Genomic DNA, 19,494 nt, shown 5'->3' with positions numbered 1-19,494 from the left:
TAGGCGGCCGTTAATACAGAGTGCCATCAGAAGACATTTTGGGTTTTTTTGCGATAAACATAAGTCCCTACTGAGAATGACACCAGATAAACATAAATCCCAACTGAGAATGACACCAGATAAACACAAGTCCCATTTGAGAATAAAATGGGCGTTCATGAAACACCCGTCTGTTACAACTATAAGGGGTCTTCTTGTATAAAATCGATTAGCATTAGATGAATAGTATTTTACGCCATCCTATATCACTCAGCCCCGTAAACGGTCTCATGGGGCAGACGACTGTTTGTAATTCACTCTCATATCCGATGCAAAGCTTCCCGTCTAGCATGCAACAACATGTAAAGAATGTATTTTTTCTCTTTTTTACAATTTAATAGGTTGGATTTACAATCGTTGATCTCTGTCAGTTTTGCACAACCAAACAGGTTTATGACAATAATTGCTCATGCATAAGTTGCAGGTAAAATGTTGTTATTCAGGAATTATTATGTATTTTCTTAGAAGGCGGCTTGTACGGCGCTATTGGCCAAGTTTGAATTTGTTTTAAAATCCTTCGGAAAACATGCGGGCCAATCGAAAACTTGTTCCAACCTCTTCATGTGTTTGTGTCATAAGATTTTTTTATCTAGATCGTATTTTAGGTTTTGAGCCAATAATCTTGCTTTGATCAACAATATTTATTGACAGCAAGATGAATTGACTACATTTACATTATTTGAATGTCCCAAATGTTAATTTAGTGACTTCATGATCCTCTGCAGTAGTTCAGAGTATAGCATGACAAATACTAAGAAGTGTGACCGGTTTAGATCGCCACAACATCACCACACCATTCAAAATGTTGTCATCATTCTTAAAAGTTCACAAACGTCATTGATCAGACGTCAAGCCCCCCAGTGACGTATGGCTACGGCTTATGGTATGTGCGTCATATTCCTCAACACATAACCAGGTGACGACCCAGCCACAGCCATAACACTCTTTAATTGCAATACAACCAAATTAAGTTTAAGGTTTAACAATTATTTGATTGGACAAAAGACACCAGGGTAGCTTTATTCGATATTCAAGGCGGGTATGGATACGTCTGGAGACTGCAAGACTTACAATCACAAGGTTGTGGGTTCGATTCCTACCAAGCTAATCACAGATTTCACAATGACTAGAACAAGTATTGTCGTCTAGGTTCTGAATCACAATTTCTTGATTTTTGCATTTCATATTCATAGACGTTATACCAATGTAATAGAGATTGGTTGTTGCCAGATGGCGTTTACATCCCTTTGTGGGAGTTTGTCGAGTTCCCTAGAAGGGAAGATCATCTAAACAAACAAACAAACAAACAAACAAACAAACAAACAAACAGGAGCCAACCAATCACCACATCTACTGCTATGATACCTCAATGGATATTTTTTCATTCTGTGTTCCGCTAATTTTGAGTCTGACAAATCCAATTGGTCAACCAATCGGTGTATCAATTATGCCTCTCTACATGTATACAAACAATCTGTTTGATTTCCTTAGCAGTTTCTGGTTGGTTAAATTGATCATTCTAAACGTATGGGGGAAAATGAAATGCAAGGTACGGTTGTTCATTGCTATATTAAATCGATACGTGTTTGCTGTGTACTGTGCACGGCCGACCATGGGTCCAGAGGCGGTTTTTAGTCCAGGCAAACACACTTTCTTAAAAAACCGTCTGATGAATTTATCTTGTTGGTCGGCGTAATAGTCAGTGATGGCTCCCAGCTTGGGGACACGAAAGGGGGTTTGAGCGCCAAGTGAAATGTGATGATGGAAATATGTTAAAATGGTACAGCTCTTTGGGTGATATTGCAACAATTTTAAAAGAGGTATCATGTGGTTGAGAGTGTGCGAAGCAAATTACAATAATATGCTGGATGTGTTTAACGTTGATCATGAGACGGACATTTGCCGATTCAGTAATGTTTAAGTAATGACAGCGGAAGTAAAGATAATAGCCGTCATAATTCACACAACGGAACATATTGTGGTACTTTTGACTACGAGTCTTCAATTCATTTTTATGAAAAAAAAGATGACTGGATGCATTCAATATTTAAGAGGGTAAAAAATAGTTGCATACATTTAAATATCAACATCAACGAAGGTACACAGACGATACATAACACAAATTATTATACAATGTTTAAGGATTTTAGCTTGGATCATAAGAAAAACTGCAAACAAATAGTTATTGACCTGACGTTCCAACCCTGCAGAGTCTTTCTCGAGGGCTAAATGATATCGCAACATGGATGAATATGTGCTCCTTAAATAAAACTTATCTACCTGTTAATGTTTCTTGCGTTTTCATAATAAGCCTTATAGAGACAGAAGCTAAGGTCGAAACGTCCGGCCATTAACTGTTGTTTACTAGGTCATTTTGGTTAGTAAGCAGTTTGCAACAAATAATTATAATTATAATTGTTTTCTCCCCTGGTATGGTGCCCTCTTCTGATCATCGATTAATACAATGATGAGATGTACAGTGTAAAAGAAGCGCTGGGTCTGTGATGAGAATTTGATGAGGATTTCCAAAAGTAGAGTGAAGTTAATCTGACTACGTTTATAACAACTCCCGTCAATCGTGGTTCAATTTCTAAATCATATTCAATTTAAGAATTGGCAAGCCTGTTTATTTACAGCATTAGCAGCGGTCCAGGGAGTAACGAGGTTCGACGTGTTTGCTGTGCCCTATGGGTCAGTGCTTGGCTACATCTTCACTATTTGTACGGGATTTATCTCAGTATTTAGAGGCTGACTATTACCGGTACACAAATGGAACCTTTTTTTCATGAAACATCATTTTGAACTTAAGTGAACAGGGTCGGTTTTGTCAATAAGGGTATATTCATCAAGACATCTTCAAGTAATGAATATTTACTTGAATTTTCCAACTACATGTACATCACCAACTCGTCTATTGGTGCCACTTCAATCCCACTGTACGCTCCAGATCGGTTATATACCATATTGAACTTTGAGATTTTAAACGGACCAACTCTCATAACCAATCAATTACTTCGATAAAAGTAAATAATACTCAGGCAAATTAATATAAGCGAACATCAATGAGAAGTCTGCACTCTGGCATGGACACCAAGAAAGAGTACAATTTGTTTATGTTTAATTTCCATTTCCACCTTTAAATGAGGTGCATAAATAATTTGATTATCCCTCTGCATGATATGCTGACATTTAGAATCTTTAAAGAACAAATGTTGATTTGGGCTGAAGGATCGAGAACCTTTTCGCGAAATTATGTTTGTGAATAAATGAAAGAAAGAAATGTTCTTTTGATTAAATTCGACAGGAACAGTATCTCCTTATTAACCTCAAATTACACAAGGTTCAAATTAACTCGAATAACATATTTTTTCCAGTTTTAGTGTCCAGATAATTATCTAACATTTCGTAAAATGTGTTCATTAAAAACCAGCCAGATGTGACATGTTTCTGCGTCTCAAGTCGTTGCTATACCAACGGTGGGTTCGATCCTGAAAGCAGCAATGTCACAATAGACGCTTTTCATAATGATGTCAAAGGATCTGACATTCTGATATCGATATTTAATTGATATATGCCCTGGATCACACATAAGTCATTATTGATATAACAAATATAGTGCAGTCTTATAGGGCAAACCATAGAATTTACTTTATCGATTGTCAATGAAATGGGTTAACGTTTTAGACCAGCTACTTCAAAAAACGGAAAGAAAAACATTCAACGATTTGTTTATTTTGTGACCTTCATTCCCTGGAGCGGTTTGGTCTGGTTTCTAGTCGGAGTCAGACTGAGTCAGGAACTGGATGTACGTTAATTACCGTTTACGTTTCAAATTCAAATTTGAAAGGATGCGTGTGCATTTCCTCCTAGTGTAAGGATATCGACTGTTGTTGCCTTTAAACGCAACTCTCTTTATATAATATGGGTTGCCTTCATATTGTACCATAAAGCCTTGATGTGGAAACAACCATCTTACAATGCCCTCTTTTATAAGCACGAGCATGATATTAGAAACGTCAGCCATTGGTTTTCATAATAACATTATTGGTATCCTATATAGTCGAATACTGAAGCTTGTTGTACAGACTCAATTGTTCTGATTTTTCAGCAAAATATTTAACAAAACAAAGTTTCATACAAAAAGAGCAACATTGCCAACAACAAAAAGGGTATTGTTTTGTGTAAGTTAGACTCAAAAATGCATCAAACCTATGGGAAAACGATACATATTGAATTAGTTTATCCCAATGAATTATAAAACTGTTGATTATGATAATATGTAACTTACCGGGTTGTACATGTCTTAGCTCCGTTCTCCCTACAGGATTAGTAACCAAGAAATGAAAGCTTCTCTCTGATGGAGTACTAGCTGACCGTTTATGATGATGTCTGGCTGGGGATCTAGCAGGAGATTTAAGAGGCGACTGAACTATAGCCGTAGTGGACTCAGAGTTCTTGAGTTTCCGTCTCCATCCTTCACAGCAGCAACAAAGCATATCAAGAACAGCTATGATTCCCATGATGACTTGGTAAGAAAAGTAAACTCTCTCTACCGTGAAAAGGTTCAGTTCCAACTACCGTGGAGATATAGTACTACTAGCTCTCCCTCTCCAACTTCAACAAACCAAACATCAAGATGACTGATCCCTTTATCATCCAAATTATTGAAAGATCTGCTGGGATATATGCACTTCAACTCAGTAAAGAGTTTCCCAATTGACTCTAGGAAAGGGACATACGGACGACTTGAACCTTTATATTCCTTGCGACAAATGCACTGACTGTGTCACTCAACTCCCCTTGAGAGGAAGAAAGTGATAAGCATTAGAAGGCGTGTTTATCCCTCCGTCCCTTCGGATGGTGTCAAGCTAACATCTTACGTCTTATAAGACGTAGTCAGTGGCTTCTTCTGCAACATCCATAGACTAAGGAGTTACTGCATTAAGATTCAACTGAAGATCTGTAAGAGAAAAGGAGGACAGATAAGTACAATGTTAATATCCAAAGGCGGAAACTAGTAAGCAAATGAAAACATAACCCAGTCATGCGTTTTCAATACTAAATATTTAAATATTCATCAGCGTACATAACAATTTCAAACTGAGCTACTCTTAAGTTTGTGTGTCTCTTTTTTCAAGGAAACTGAAGTGCGATACATTTTACGAGACGAGTTGTTTAGTTGGCCTCCAATATACATTGACTTATAATTAGTGTTGGTGTTGTAATTATACATTGCTCTCTATAGTGCTTAACAAGATCATAGACGGAGAAGACACATTCAGGCAGAGAAAAACATTAAAATGGCCCAGTGAAATCAATTGTCATCGTAATTGTTTTATGTCCAGATTGTTGACTTTAAAGTTATCTACTCTTTCCAAGGAAAAAAAAACCCTTTAGAAACCGAAAAGGGGGGTTTCTAAAGAAGAATAACCCCCTTGAGACATATTGGGCAAGTTCTTTGACTGCTTCTTGTGGCTAACAGGCAGATAAATTTCTGGTTGTTGCGACTGGACAGTTACCATCTCAGGAGGAAAAGAAAGCTAAGTTTGTTTGAAGACACTTTAGACGGAGTATTATCTTAGGCCTTCAAGTACATCATAGAATATGATCAGACTGTTTTCCTAAGAGGACAAACATATGACGGAGAGCCCTGGATCGCTGTGTCAGCGCTAGACTCGAGCAGCAACTGTGCATTTTCTTTGGCGATATGTAAGTGTGGTTCTTTCCATCAACAATATCCTTGAAACAAAATTATGGAGAAAGGGGGGTATTTATACGAGTTTTGTAGAGGATTGAGTGTCGAAGATGTCTTCTTGAGAGAGGGAGAAAGTGGGATTGTTTTTATCAATTTTGTATATTGATAGGCGAATGGGTGTTTCGGGTGCATGATTTAACTAAATTTACATTGAGAACGTTGATGCTGCCCAGACTTGATCATACAAGCTTCAATCGATGGCATAATGTTTTAAAAGTAACGTTTAATAATGTTCATTGAACATTGGACATTCACACTCACATAGGTTTGTACAGCAATGTCCAATCTCGAAGAAGAAAAAAAAACATTCAATGTATTGGTCGTATGCGAATGTAAAACATCGAAATAGCAAAGTAGACATTCGCTGTGCAGAAACTATCTGGGTTTTTTTCTTCTCTTTTTTCCTTCCTTTTTAATATAATTCTAACTTTAGCCGAGTGTTTTCCAAGGCTTGAACCGTGGGTAGTGCAGTCTCTAGACTCTATTCACACCTCAGTTGTTACAAGGGTTACCGTTATTATGAAGGTTGGTCAGAATAATATCGAATACAAATATTCTGGAACTCCATCTTTTACATTTCGCACCTCAGTTCGGTTTAAAGGAGTAACCAGAAAGATGTAGGTGAAAAAAAAACTCCTTAAACTGAAGTTTGTCATGTCACAGGCTGGAAGAAGCAATTCTATAAGTTGTACTTCAATGGTTCACCGTTCAACCGAGTAAAGACTTAACTGTACTTTAAGATGTCTGTTTTATGCACACTGCATCTTGGTCTATTGTAGAGTAACCTTTCAAATCATTTGAAAGCTCCCTTACAATTGTGAGTAAGTGAATAAGTGGAATTGTAAAATAGAAAGGTATAATTGTTTGCTAGAAGTTGTCAATGGCAATCAAAAAACACTGAATATGACTATGTGTACTGAAAGAGTAATGTATCACAGGTCCTATGTCAGAGAAGTAACACACGGAGCAGAAAGTATAGACCTTAAAAATGTTGCACTTTAAAAATGTTGCGGTACTCTTAAGAGTCGTGTAGGTATATAGACCCAAGTGCCGAGTAGGACGGTATATGGTTTACATAATGTGCAGACAGGAAATGAAATTAACTAGTCAATGCTTCAATACAGTTGAACAACTCAACAAATTTACAAAAGTTCGATAAATACAGAATACATACCCGTGTACAAACATCTTCAACATAAGGAAACATTTGATTCGATTTATTCTAAGTAATTTTACTTAATGGATTCACCTTTCGACTTAATCACCTGAAAGTAATCCAGCTAGAGTATCGAGAGAGGATGCAGATTTCAGACCAAACGATGGTATTAATGTTAGATGAAACTGAATCTGCATCCTTCATTGAGTCCAGACGACTAGTAGTATCAACAAATGTTTACAATGAGGTAAAAGAGTTAATGAGATTTGGCTTTTTATTCAATGCTGGTCATTTTATTAATGTCTGAGGTTTGTAGTTATTGGCTTAGAAGACCCCTCTGGAATGGCAGTGGTGGACTGACATTGAAGAAAAAGGAAAGAAGTGGAAAGGGATAACAGTATTTGGTGATTTAAAATAAATTGAGTTCAAGGGTGAAAGAAGTGACATTGAGACGTTGTAGTATTTTCTCAAGTGACATTGAGACGTTGTAGTATTTTCTCAAGTGACATTGAGACGTTGTAGTATTTTCTCAAGTGATGGGCAGTAAACGTTTTGCCGTGGTAGGATGTGGACTTCTGTCTGGTCTGTGATATTGATCTGAAAATCGAGCAATTGCTTGTTTGAATATTCTACACACATCGAATTTTAAAAGTTCTGTAGAATTTGGTATTTTGTGAAAGGTCTCGGGATCTTGTAACAAACCACTCTATAATTATTCCTAGAAGATTTTAATAAGTTGTGTAATGCCTGTACACGGTAAACTTAATGTTGAGAAGTTGAATATTTTAAACAAACCAAGAGAGATTTATGATACAGGAAATGACAACCAGTTCTTGGTATAATTATAACTTCACATTTCAAGTGGTAACAAAACCCCACAATTCATAAAATTAATTAATATTTTTTGTAAAGAGGGATATGTGCCTCGGGGGGACTCCGTCCGGTGTTTTTTTAACCCATGGAGAAAGAGCATGAACAAAAAATGAATATTCTGCTTGATTTATAAAACCTCCCCTAAAGTTATGCGGAGATATGGCTCTGATATCATGTGACTATAAGTTATGCCAATTACCTCCAGGCCAATGAGTTCTACGGCAGGATTGTATAATTCAAGGACGCTTGTGAAATGGCAGGATAACATTTGAAAGCAATACACGATCGGTTTAGTCGGATATGAAGTTGCATGTATTACCTTCTGAAGTAGAAGAACAACATGACAAAGTCCCAGTATTTTAGTATTGTGACGACATAGTTTAAACATATCTACTTCCCAATCAAAGAATATTCGGATAACTTGTATCCACAGAAGATGTGTTGCGAACCTACATCATTCACTTACTCAATGAGTTAATCCTGATTAAATATTATTATAAAAAAAGAATTGTCGAAAATAACCAAACCTCCTTGTTTGCCATTTGGTAATAATTTATAAGTGACAAAGCATCAACCTGTTTCTTAACTAGTGAAAGCCGATAGTTTGAAAATAAAACTCCATTGGTACGACTTTGTGATGTCTTTCTTACAAACCTCAGTAATTAAAGATAGTCTCATTCTAATCTTGTTATACGCTTCATTCAACCAAATCGAAGTTCGCAATAACATGATTAGTTAGCCTCAAACAAGTTAGAGATTAGCTTCTTTCTACGAAACTGTTGTTTTTAACAATGTACAAAAATTAGCCTCCATTTCAAAGTAATTTAAACACTGCGGTTTAGCGGCTATTTTACTGAATTTAGTTGCCATAGCAACATGTACAAACAACGTTATACCGGATGACAGCGTTTCGGACGATAAGCACGCAGGTCTCCTTTGGGAATTCTGATTCGAAAGAAAAATGCAGATTGCCTATTTTCGGACAAACTTATACATGAAAGGAAATATTACCGATATCCGCAAATTGTAAAAAAACAACTTCAGTTTTCTTATATCAATCTTTCATGTAAACTTAATTGTGTGTGATTTTGATCATGTTTGTTCTAATGCTCCGTGACTTTTAGTTCAACTATTATTTAAAAAAATCACCAACACCTCTACAAAATCTAGAGTTTCAATGTTGTTCATTATAATAGTATAAGTTCAGCGTTATGACAATATCCCTAATTTATGTATACTACAAAATGTCACCATTACTTTATGACTATACCGTAGACTCTCTGACGATATGCCAAAGTGTAATATCAAAGCAATTATTACGATAGCCATCAACGAGAGAAAAGCGTAGAAGCGTCATTTCACGTTGCTTACTCGAGCAATTTAATTGATAGACACACTAACTGTAGCGCGCAGCCCAATATAATTTTAGCCGTGACGTTTTGAAGGTCATGCATTCCTATGGAGTCACCTGAGCCAATAGCCATTCTTTATTTCAGTTTATTATTCCTACAAAACAAATCTATTGCATGAAAAGGGTTTGGACGAGATGAAATAAAACATATTAGTGAATGTGTTTTTGGCAATGTGGAATGAGACACGTTATCTTGTATAGTACTGTAACCCAGTGAGATTTGTTTGCCCTTGTTATTAAGCAAATAACTTAAGACTTTGGAGGATTTAGGCTCAATGAACTGCGCGCAAACTCACGTCAAATGTTTATTGAAACGTTAGTAATTGGAAGAGTGCAATCATTTCAACCAAGTAAGGCTCACGAATAATGCATTTAAAGTAACACAGTTAAGCCTACCACGCTTTGGAAATATAAACGTGTTGGCGTACAGTTGTGGTCGACATCGAACTAAAACATGTTTTTCTAGCTACAGCAATACTTTACACATGGCCCAATCAGAAACTTGTTATAAATGGTAAAAGCTTTGTTAGCATCATGCGAAATTACTGAAGAGCACCTGTTGATTTAGAAGTCAATTAACATTGGCGTAAGTTTTTGAACTTCCAAACATGCAGTCAGGCGCCAGTTGGAGATTCAAGTTTCCGTGGTTCCCTTTTGTGATTGCTTCGGCGGGGGATACTGTTGGTACCCACAGTCATCTCACAATTCGATATTCGAGTTTCTTAATGAAAATAGTTATTAAAGATTGCTGCTAGGGTTTTTCTTCCAACAAGTCGACACTTTATTCAGCTTAAACTTTCCTAATGACATTTAGTTTAATGTTAGTTTTCAACTTGGCCTATAACTCGGTTGACAAAAAAACAAACAATATTTATGACTCTTCTTTAAACAACTCACGATGCTATTCGCAACGACTTACTGCTCTAATACAGTAATAGGTTTAAAAACTATTCCAATCAGATTATGTCTGCATGGTGGCTTATGAGCTCTTCATAAACAGGTTGGGTGTTTAATGTTTCAACTTGTGTCAATGCTTCAACTTGTGCTGAGCACACAGAAGTAAAGTTTAGACTCATATTAGTTTGATAAGTTATGTGATGCCTCGTCTGAACTTGTTGCTACATCTACGGCTATGGCCCGTCTGGATTACCGCGTCATCCTGCGTTAACATAAAGAACATTCATAGCAACGCCCTTAGCAACAGCCGTAGCCCAAGCCATCAATTCAGATGTAGAGCAAAGTATTGACCTTAATGTGACCACATGAGGGCGCTTTCAATGCCAAGTTTACATCGAAATCATTGCTTTAAGGATTTATGTTATATTTGTTTGTTTCATACAACATCCACACCGCATTAAGCATGGTAAGTATTTTTGACTTCAAAGAATAGTCTTTAAGGGGCTTGTTCAGCCAAAGACTACGGTTGCTAAACAACCACACCTTTCCTTGAGATTATGTCCAGGTTTGTAGGCCTAAGATAAATTATTACAGGACATGGCAAGCTTTTAAACGAGGATGGATATGCGCTATTTGGAAAAGCACTTAGTTACGAGTGCTAAACCACCACTTAAAGGGAATGTATAACTAACTGTAACTCTTATGTTTGACTAGACTACTTTTTATTTTTATAAGTTTCTTTGTAGGTGACAGAAGACAAAGTAAATTATGAAAACGTCTTGAAGATTGTAACTCAGGAGAATGGTTCTTGTCAGGTTATTTAGACATACCACGTGATGGGCCCTTTTTGTTGACATTGCTTTCACAGATTTTGCTAAAAAAACAAGAGAATTTCAGACTGAAATAATCTGCAAGACGATTACTCCTGGAACTAATCTGACGCCTTAAGCTCTCAGGCGAAATAAAAGTATATATTTGACTGACAATCGACAGATCCCCAAAGTTTGTCTTTAAAGGAGCGTCTGATATGGGGCAATGCTATCGATAATGCTAATTGCAGGGTGTTCTTGCTACAGGGCTAAGCTTATAATAAGATTTGAATAAGATCCAACACGGCCTTCGGCTGCTATTGGACTACATCTACACCGCCTCCCTTTTCCGAGGGTCTTAGTTTTCGTCTGCCTTTAGTCGACCTTCTAATAAGTCGCTCCGATGAACCATGGAGGAAGTCTATTTTCTTCCTCCATGGATGAACCAATAATATTTATCATGGTTGCGCGCAAGGATCAAACTTGTCTTATCCAAAGCCGAGTCGTTCTGAGGGAAGATTTCAAAATGTTTTATCACTAACCGCATCACAACAGATGATTAAATTCAACTCTTAAAACAAACCATGTTTGTCTATAATATGATAAACCGTATAACTATTGCAATAATATTGACTCTTCAAGCAATCTTGGCTCTTTAATCATATTGTGATGTAGGTCTGGTTTCAGGCGCCTTCTTTGTTGAAAAGACAGGCATATGAATGAGGGAGCCATTGCAAGTTTATAATAGGAATATGAGATATTAATATTAAATGTAAACAACAGACTACTTGTGTAAATGGTCTGCTGTGTTAGAATTAGTCAGGACTGGAGATGTTGTCTACAGGGGTTATGATTAAGTAAATAAAGACGTCATGATCTTGCAATTACTGTTAGCATGTTGTTGTTGAAGATGACCTCAGCATGTCCTAATCTCATTAAATTGCTAATCGCTAATATGGTAAGCAGGTCACGCTTATCAAATTTCTTTAGATTTAAATCTGCGCCCATTCAATTCTTGTCGATCTCTGATAAGCAAACCATTTTGATAACAAATATTTATATCTAAATAACACTCTCAAAACTTGTGGGTCAGAACGGAATCTTTGGAACGCTGGGTGGCAGCAGACTTACCTGGTATTTTCCTTTGTCTGAAGTAGTTTTGAAAATGCGCACATAACCGAGAACAACAAATTGACCATGTAAGTTTGCTGCCACCTAGCGTCATAAAAGTCTCCCATTGACCATGTGGTCAGCAAACCTAAATCTTTAGTTCCCGCCCTGTAAAGATCACAATAGTTTGGACCGCAAACTGGAATCAAGTCCTTACACTAGTTCCTCCACACAAACCACACCCTGTTCTACTGCTTGGCAGCAGCTAACCTATCACCATCATGGCACACCGAAGTGCACCCACAAGCAGCCCAGACAAAACAACGCCTCCTGTTAATTGCTTAGCTTTTGATCAAACATGTCACCATTATGTATTCTAAAATCCAACACATGCAACTTGTTCACTTAATTGTCTCAATGTATCTGCCGATTTCGGGCACTTGGATAAAATTACCCGATTCTGATAAACTTTGGAATACCTCACGAACCTAATGAAATCTTGTTATAGCCCTTTCGCAAGTTGGTTCGTAACTCGATATACATGAGAATACATGTATGTCTGCTCGGCTCTTTTCATCAAACTACATGTACATTGTAGAACAGGTAGACGTGTAATTATGTAGTTGTGTTTCCAACCATGAAACATCAGATTCGCTGGGACTAAAGGCTCCATGTCGAGACACTGATGCAGTCATAACTTCCGAGGTAGAAAACAGAAAACAGAACACATAACCTTTTAACTTGTTCTTTTCGTGTTGTGCAAGTGTTTTTACTTCCAATGATATTGAAGTGCACTTTTAGAGGGAGGATGACATTATTTAAGATTTCACAAACATTATGAAGGGTTCTTGTTATGGCCAAAAGGCAATTTATAGGCAACCAGTTTCAGACATCTCCGAGAAATGAAGACATTCAAATGTGTAACAATCAACAGGGTCTATGACTTTTAAACCGGGGACGTCAAACCAAATAGACAAATAATTTCATACCAAACTTAAAATCTCCCGCTTAATGTATCTATATATCAGTAATAACATCACTTTGAACACTTCCGAACCGGTTAATGAAATTCAAATACATTAAAACAAGGTATTCAGATAGTACAGACTTGACGACACTCGTAGGGAATAAAACATGAACAGTTTTTTGTGTCTTTCTTTTTTCTCTCAATGAGACGAGGTGGCTTGAGAGACACAAGTACATGTCGTATCTAACGCATCTTTACCCTGCCTCACACCATTGCAATGTCAGCAGATTGTCAAAAATACCTTCATTCTAACCTTCCAAAATGTCAGCTTCATGATGGAAAAAAACAAGTTACAAATGTGATTGAATTGTATTTGACAATCGCACAATCAAGCATACAGTTTTTGTGCAAGGTAGTAGTAAATATATTTGCCATTGTGAATGGTTTTGGATGTTTTTCCAGGTGCAATTCAAGCTTGACTATCTTTCCTTAATAGTAATATTCTCCGGTGGTTTGAGACGACAGAATGAATTCTTCAAGAGAATCATTCCAAATGTCAGCTTCGGTAAATGTCCAATAGAGGGACACGATACCTTAACAAGTACACTAATGTAACGCCAAATGACGCACGTATCTTATCATTGGCTCAATAAGACATTCTTCTTCTTCTTCGTCTTCTTCTTTTTTGTTATTCGTCATTTTTTTTTTCTTCGTCTCCTTATTTGAGATTTACCCTCGCAGCTACGCCGGATAGACTGCATCAATCATTGACAGATTATTTTATACCTTTGTCCAAAAGGTGCACATCGAAATTATGTTCAACTTCCTCTCTGCATTTCTTTCCACGTCAAAGTTTATGTCAGTCTTCCGCTACGAGTCCACGCCTCCCGAGACACCTTGTCAATCCAATCATACATGTTTCTTTGTACTATAAGGACTCTTGTGGCTAGTCTACCATGGGACGCTACATCAACCTAATTGGCGGGATGGTATAATATACCATCTCCTTTCCCTCGTGGCTTAAGGCTTTGGTTAGCCTCCTCAGCGGAAGACAGTCTCTCCTCCTTCTATAAGACAGTCTCCATCTATCTCCAAGACAGCAACCATCATCATGGGTTTCTGTTGGAATGTCTATACATGTCCTTTTTTTCTAAGATGAAAGTTTTAAAGCAGAGCTTTGTTCTTTCGATCCGACTTGATCTGTCGTGATATGTCAAGCAAAGTTATGGATGAAAACGAGTTGACACCTTGGGGGTCCTATGTGGGTATACATTTCAAATGCTCAACCTCGTCATAATTGGTGTATTCGTGAGGCGTTTTCCTTAAAGCAAAATTTCTTTATTCATTTAACTTGAGAATACATTACTTTACAAAAATGCGTTGCTGTTCACTGTGTGGGTTGATCTAAGAGGAAATAATAACTCTCTCTAAAAGAAATATCATACACGACTTTTTCTACAATGGAACTTGTACAAATCATATCATGTAATAAGTTGAATTAGTTCTCATTGCAAGTTTAAAGAAACGTACAGCAGTGTACAAAAATAGCTTTCTGTACTTTATTTATGCGTTATAAATATTTATTTTTTTATTCTGATATGGTAGGTTTTAGGGCTTGGGTTTTGCGTTTGAAAGGGAAACAAAGGATGCAAGTAAAGTAAAACAATATTCATTTTACTCCTCGTCATTACAACCTCTAATAATTACAAAGAAAACGCAATCTAACAAAGGCTGTCATTACAAAACAATAATATCATAACGTCAACATGCTTCTTAGAACTGACAGGGCTCAGGACTAGTAAATTCATGACCAAACAAGTCTTGTGTTTATCAAATGAATAATTATACCGTACTGGGTAACATGTTCAACAGCAAGAAATGAAGTTCAACTGTTGATTTTGAGTCTGCCAAGGTAAATACAATTCCGTTTAGTTTCAAAATGTACACATGGGACACACGAGATAAGTCTTTGCATATTGCTTTGCTTCTTCAAATAAAAAATAGTTATCTTTACTCATCAAGATGCCTGTCTTGGAAATTAAATTATAGTGCGGTACGCCTAACCGCCGTGTGGAGTTTCATCAACAACTGACTGCAATAGGTTTAAAATAAACCCCACAGATTGATGATTCTCATTTTATAAACTATGTTTTAATCTAACACTTTGAAACTTTTGTTGCATGGTTTACATTATAATAACAGTATACAAAGTGTACTGCTTGGTTGGGATTTACTGTTCCCATTTCAGTTTTCAAAAATCAGTTTTGTGTGATTGACAGCTGTGCTTGGACAAGTAAGTACTCTGCTCTGGTCACTTTATTTCTGAATGTGCAAACGTCATCACTTGGCAAACCCCGCAGCCATATTGTATAACATTAATAAAGACATTTGACGTTGGCATGAAACGTCATGGGGTCGAATCTGCATCGAGGTGCCCTTGGGTTGCCATTTGTATTGTATTCAGTAAGAATTATTTGTGGTCAATCTCAGTGAGGTAGAAACTTTTGCATTATAGATTGGTTCATGTTTCCTTGATTTGGTCTATGTTATTGTTATTTGTAATAGTGATGCGATTGTTTCATAATAAGCTACACTTCAACTATCTCTTCTATTTTATTATTTGCAGTATCATAGTATGAGCAACACCTTTAAGATCGACCTACTCTATCTGATAGGTGTGATATACCTATACAAAGACTAAGCACGTTCCGTAAGTCTTAATGCAGCTCATAGCATGCACAATCACACAATTCGATGTCAATCCATCCCAAGTGAATCTAGGTATACAAACACAGAAAGCAGAGTCTCCGATCTCGGATCTACAAAGAATCGATAGCTAGAAATGTGTTGTGCTACATACATAAGAGACACCGCTAATATCATTGAATTAATCATGGCATGGGTGATCGATAACTACGTTTGATCAGAACTATACGTGTTAACGCTTATGTTGGTAGTAATGCATATACAACCTCTATCCCTAGCTCGCAAACCTTCAAGACATTTGTAATTGAGAAAACGTGCACCTTCTAAAACTCAATTGCAGGGTCACTTAAAATGTAAGAAACAGGTTACTTTGAAAAAATCTGGAGTTTCATTTTACCTTCACCCACACCCGACTTGGTGACATTTCTTCGGGGTGGGATGCAGACCTCGATAAATCAACGTAGTTAAAATAGTCTTCATCCTCCTCCGTTTTGCCTTTTTCCTTTTTGACACAATTTTCTTAGGCTCATAAGCTCTTGGATAAGATACCGGTTAGAGGGACCTGTCTAATTCCTGCCATGATGCCTAGTTTGATTAGAGAATTGCAAATGTAAAGAAGAAAACAACATGGCTCACACGTCCATTAGTTTTTTGTGCAGACGTATTGACTTAACATAATGTAATAAATAAATGACATGGTTAAAATTATCATTACTTGTAACTTATGTCTTGTCAATAAAAAATGATTGCACTTAAAGACGATGCACACTCGAGATACTTTGCAGGAAAAAAGCTAATGGGAGGGAAAACAATAAACTGCTCAAAGATAACAAAGACTGACACCATTGAAACGTTATGTACCGTTTTCATTAAGTTAAGGCTAAAATGACAAAAAAAAAATATCCATAAAACTAAAACAAAATATATATACATATATATTATTATAATACAACAGTTATCTTATGAAGAGTGAAACAAAATAAGGAACATGACAACCGCGTCCTCAGACAGCACTTAACAACAGGTTGCTGTTACCATTTAGAGGCTGCACTCAAAATGACAAGTAGAAAAATCTATTATTTAAATGGTAATTTAATTTCGTTACACAACTTCATACAGGCGAGAGTCGCAATCCAACCTTGCAAGATTCAGAGCTACCTATCTGATACCCCGGGGCAGTACTAGGACAGTAATGGTACATCACCGTGCTTTGTTTCAGCATCTGACGCACTGAATACATAGCACATCTACATCCCAACAAAGTGGCATATTTGAGACTTGTTTTGCAGGTATTTTCCCCCCTTCATGATTATCTCATATGAAAAGAGCTGAGACTGATGTGCCGTCATTTCAGCCTTCAGCGACAGAGGACAGATGAGGGCTTGGGGCACCTTCTTCACAATATCAGATTTCTTCAATAAATGCCATTTTCGACCCCATGTCTGAATCGCGATAGCAGGGTGTTGTTAAGGAAATGTGTGCGCATTGACGTAGGCAACATAACTTTCCACGCAATAAGAACCGTTAAAAATAGACCAGCTGTAAATATTTCAAAATAGCATTTTTTGTTTCCCCCCCAAACCGGAAAAAGTACCATAAAATGGCAAGGACTTTTAAGATCCATTTGGCTAAACATTCTTCGACGCTAAAACATAGTGCAATTTGTTACTATTTGTTGGTACTGTACCAAATCTTGTGAACATAACCATTCATTCCTTTTCGAGTCATGTTTTTTTGCATTTTTCATTTGAATGGCTTGATGTATGAGTAATTAGATGTATGTGTAACCGAGAATGATGGCACTGTGTCAATGCAAAGCTAACTTTTCCTAACTTTCAATTATTTGGCTAAGAAGCCATCAGACGTTCTACCATAAATGAAGTGTTTCCCCAAAGATCCCAGTTTCCATAAAGAGACAATAACATCAAGCGATATTATAATGAATAGCACGACAGTGAAGTTGACTCGGCATGACCTCATTCACATGACGTCATTTGAAAAGGGCGCCCTCGGCTAGAGATCAGGTTGCCCGTTGGCCAACCATGGTGCATAGCGCGTACAGCCAAACTTTGTATCATTACTTTACCTTCTACGATGACGTCAAATTTCTTCACATGAACTTACTTACGAGGCAGTAAAGCGTCAAAACACGTTTGGCTTCCAAAACCAAAATATATCACAATTTAAAGAGAAAACCACATTCCTGAATTATTCTGCATTTTCGAATATAACTCCATTGCATTTGCGTTTAGATGAGCCTTTAACTTTGGTTATACACTCTAAATATACTGACCCATGATGAGTGTCAGAGACTGACCTGGAAACAGGTTCAAAGTTGGGATTCTGCATTAGTTTAACACATGTCAGGTTATTGTTGACCTTTAGTCTGGGTCACATTGACCCATACACGAGTCAGTTCCCTGGGCCCGGAAACCAGATCAACTGACCCGTATTTATTCACTACTCCAAACCAGTTTGAAAGAAGAAGAGCTTTTAGCTTTACTTTCCTTCAAAATATAGACGTGATATATTGCTGCTTTATATTGCATACGAATCTAAACAGGGGATGTTGACTGAGGTAGGTGAAAGTTGCTCATCTTTAGAATACAAATTGTTATTTAGGAAGTTAACATTTTGTCAACGACTTCCTCTTTCCAGGAAGCTCATTTAGAGTTGCTCATGTTATTTAAATGTATTTACTTAGTTTTGGGCAACAGTTAAGGTCATACAGTATAATAAACAAAACAAACATGGTTCGCATCGGACATTTTGTTGTCGATTTACAATTTGTAAGCTTTCTGCTATGTAAACAAATCGGGCCTTGTTGGTGCAAAGATACGTTCATTATAAAGCAATACAGGTGTCATAATGGTGTATCATTATCATGGCACAATGCCAGTGGTATAATGTATATTATATTAACTACATCGTACAAAAGTAACCAACGTTCATGTACATAATGCAGTCACAGTTCGTTATGCTGTCAAATTACGTCACAAAGCAAAACAAATTGAGAAAATTACCACTTAAGCATTAAGGGTGATTCCAGCAGTTACAACTGCAGAAAGGCTTTTACTGTCATTAACACATGTTTCGTGTAGGCACTCAACCCTAAATGGAAACACAACGACTGTTTCTCAACAGCCAGTTATTGGACAATCGATTCCAAATGATTTATATGATCTTTCGATCAGATCAAGACAACAATTCAAAACTCACCTTCAAATCGACAGGTACTAAACCCAAACACACAAACAACCTCGGCCCAACAACTCCGACAACGGTATGACTTTACACGTGGAGGTACTAGTCCAACCCTGTCCATAGGCAAGTGATATTTATCGGCCAAGATATGGCTCTCTGATGCAATTATGTGACGACATAAGTGCCCTGAAAATTTGTGATCGGGTAGCATTGGCTGTGTGATAATACGTTCACAGATAAAAAGCATATGATGGGCAGTCCATAGTAGGACGCAGTGAGCGAGCAATCAGATGGAGTAGGTGTATGCTTGGCAGTAATCCCTCCCCTTCGTAAAAAAAAGAGAGGGAGAAAAAACTTGTTTCCAATTTATGGTAACTGTGTTAGGTTTTGTTCTAATTTCCTTTTTTTTTTGGGGGGGGGGAAATGTTTGCATTAAAACAATGAACGAAAAAGTACCAAATTACAACAACGTTTCCAAAAGAAAATGTGTGTCATATCGATTCATACAAAATAAGTGAGAAAAAAACTCTACTTTCTTTCCTCGTGGCCGTACTAAAAGAACACTCT

The 19,494-nt window shown here is 37.1% G+C and overlaps 1 protein-coding gene across 2 annotated transcripts in view; it reads right to left on the bottom strand.

The window, feature by feature from the left end:
- LOC139953282 (synaptotagmin-15-like) overlaps positions 1–19,494 on the bottom strand; it is a 58,116-nt gene that overhangs the window by 12,247 nt on the left and 26,375 nt on the right. For both annotated transcript variants that reach the window (XM_071952759.1, XM_071952761.1), the window contains exon 3: positions 4,328–4,999. In XM_071952759.1, coding sequence (XP_071808860.1) covers positions 4,328–4,559 — 232 coding nt within the window. In that variant the 5' untranslated portion in view covers positions 4,560–4,999. The remainder of the gene's footprint in view (positions 1–4,327; positions 5,000–19,494) is intronic.

The sequence above is a fragment of the Asterias amurensis genome, chromosome 21 (assembly GCF_032118995.1).
Source record: "Asterias amurensis chromosome 21, ASM3211899v1".
NCBI classification, from domain to species: domain Eukaryota; kingdom Metazoa; phylum Echinodermata; class Asteroidea; order Forcipulatida; family Asteriidae; genus Asterias; species Asterias amurensis.
Note: the sequence above shows the minus strand (reverse complement) of the source record. Positions and strands in the feature narration are given on the sequence as shown.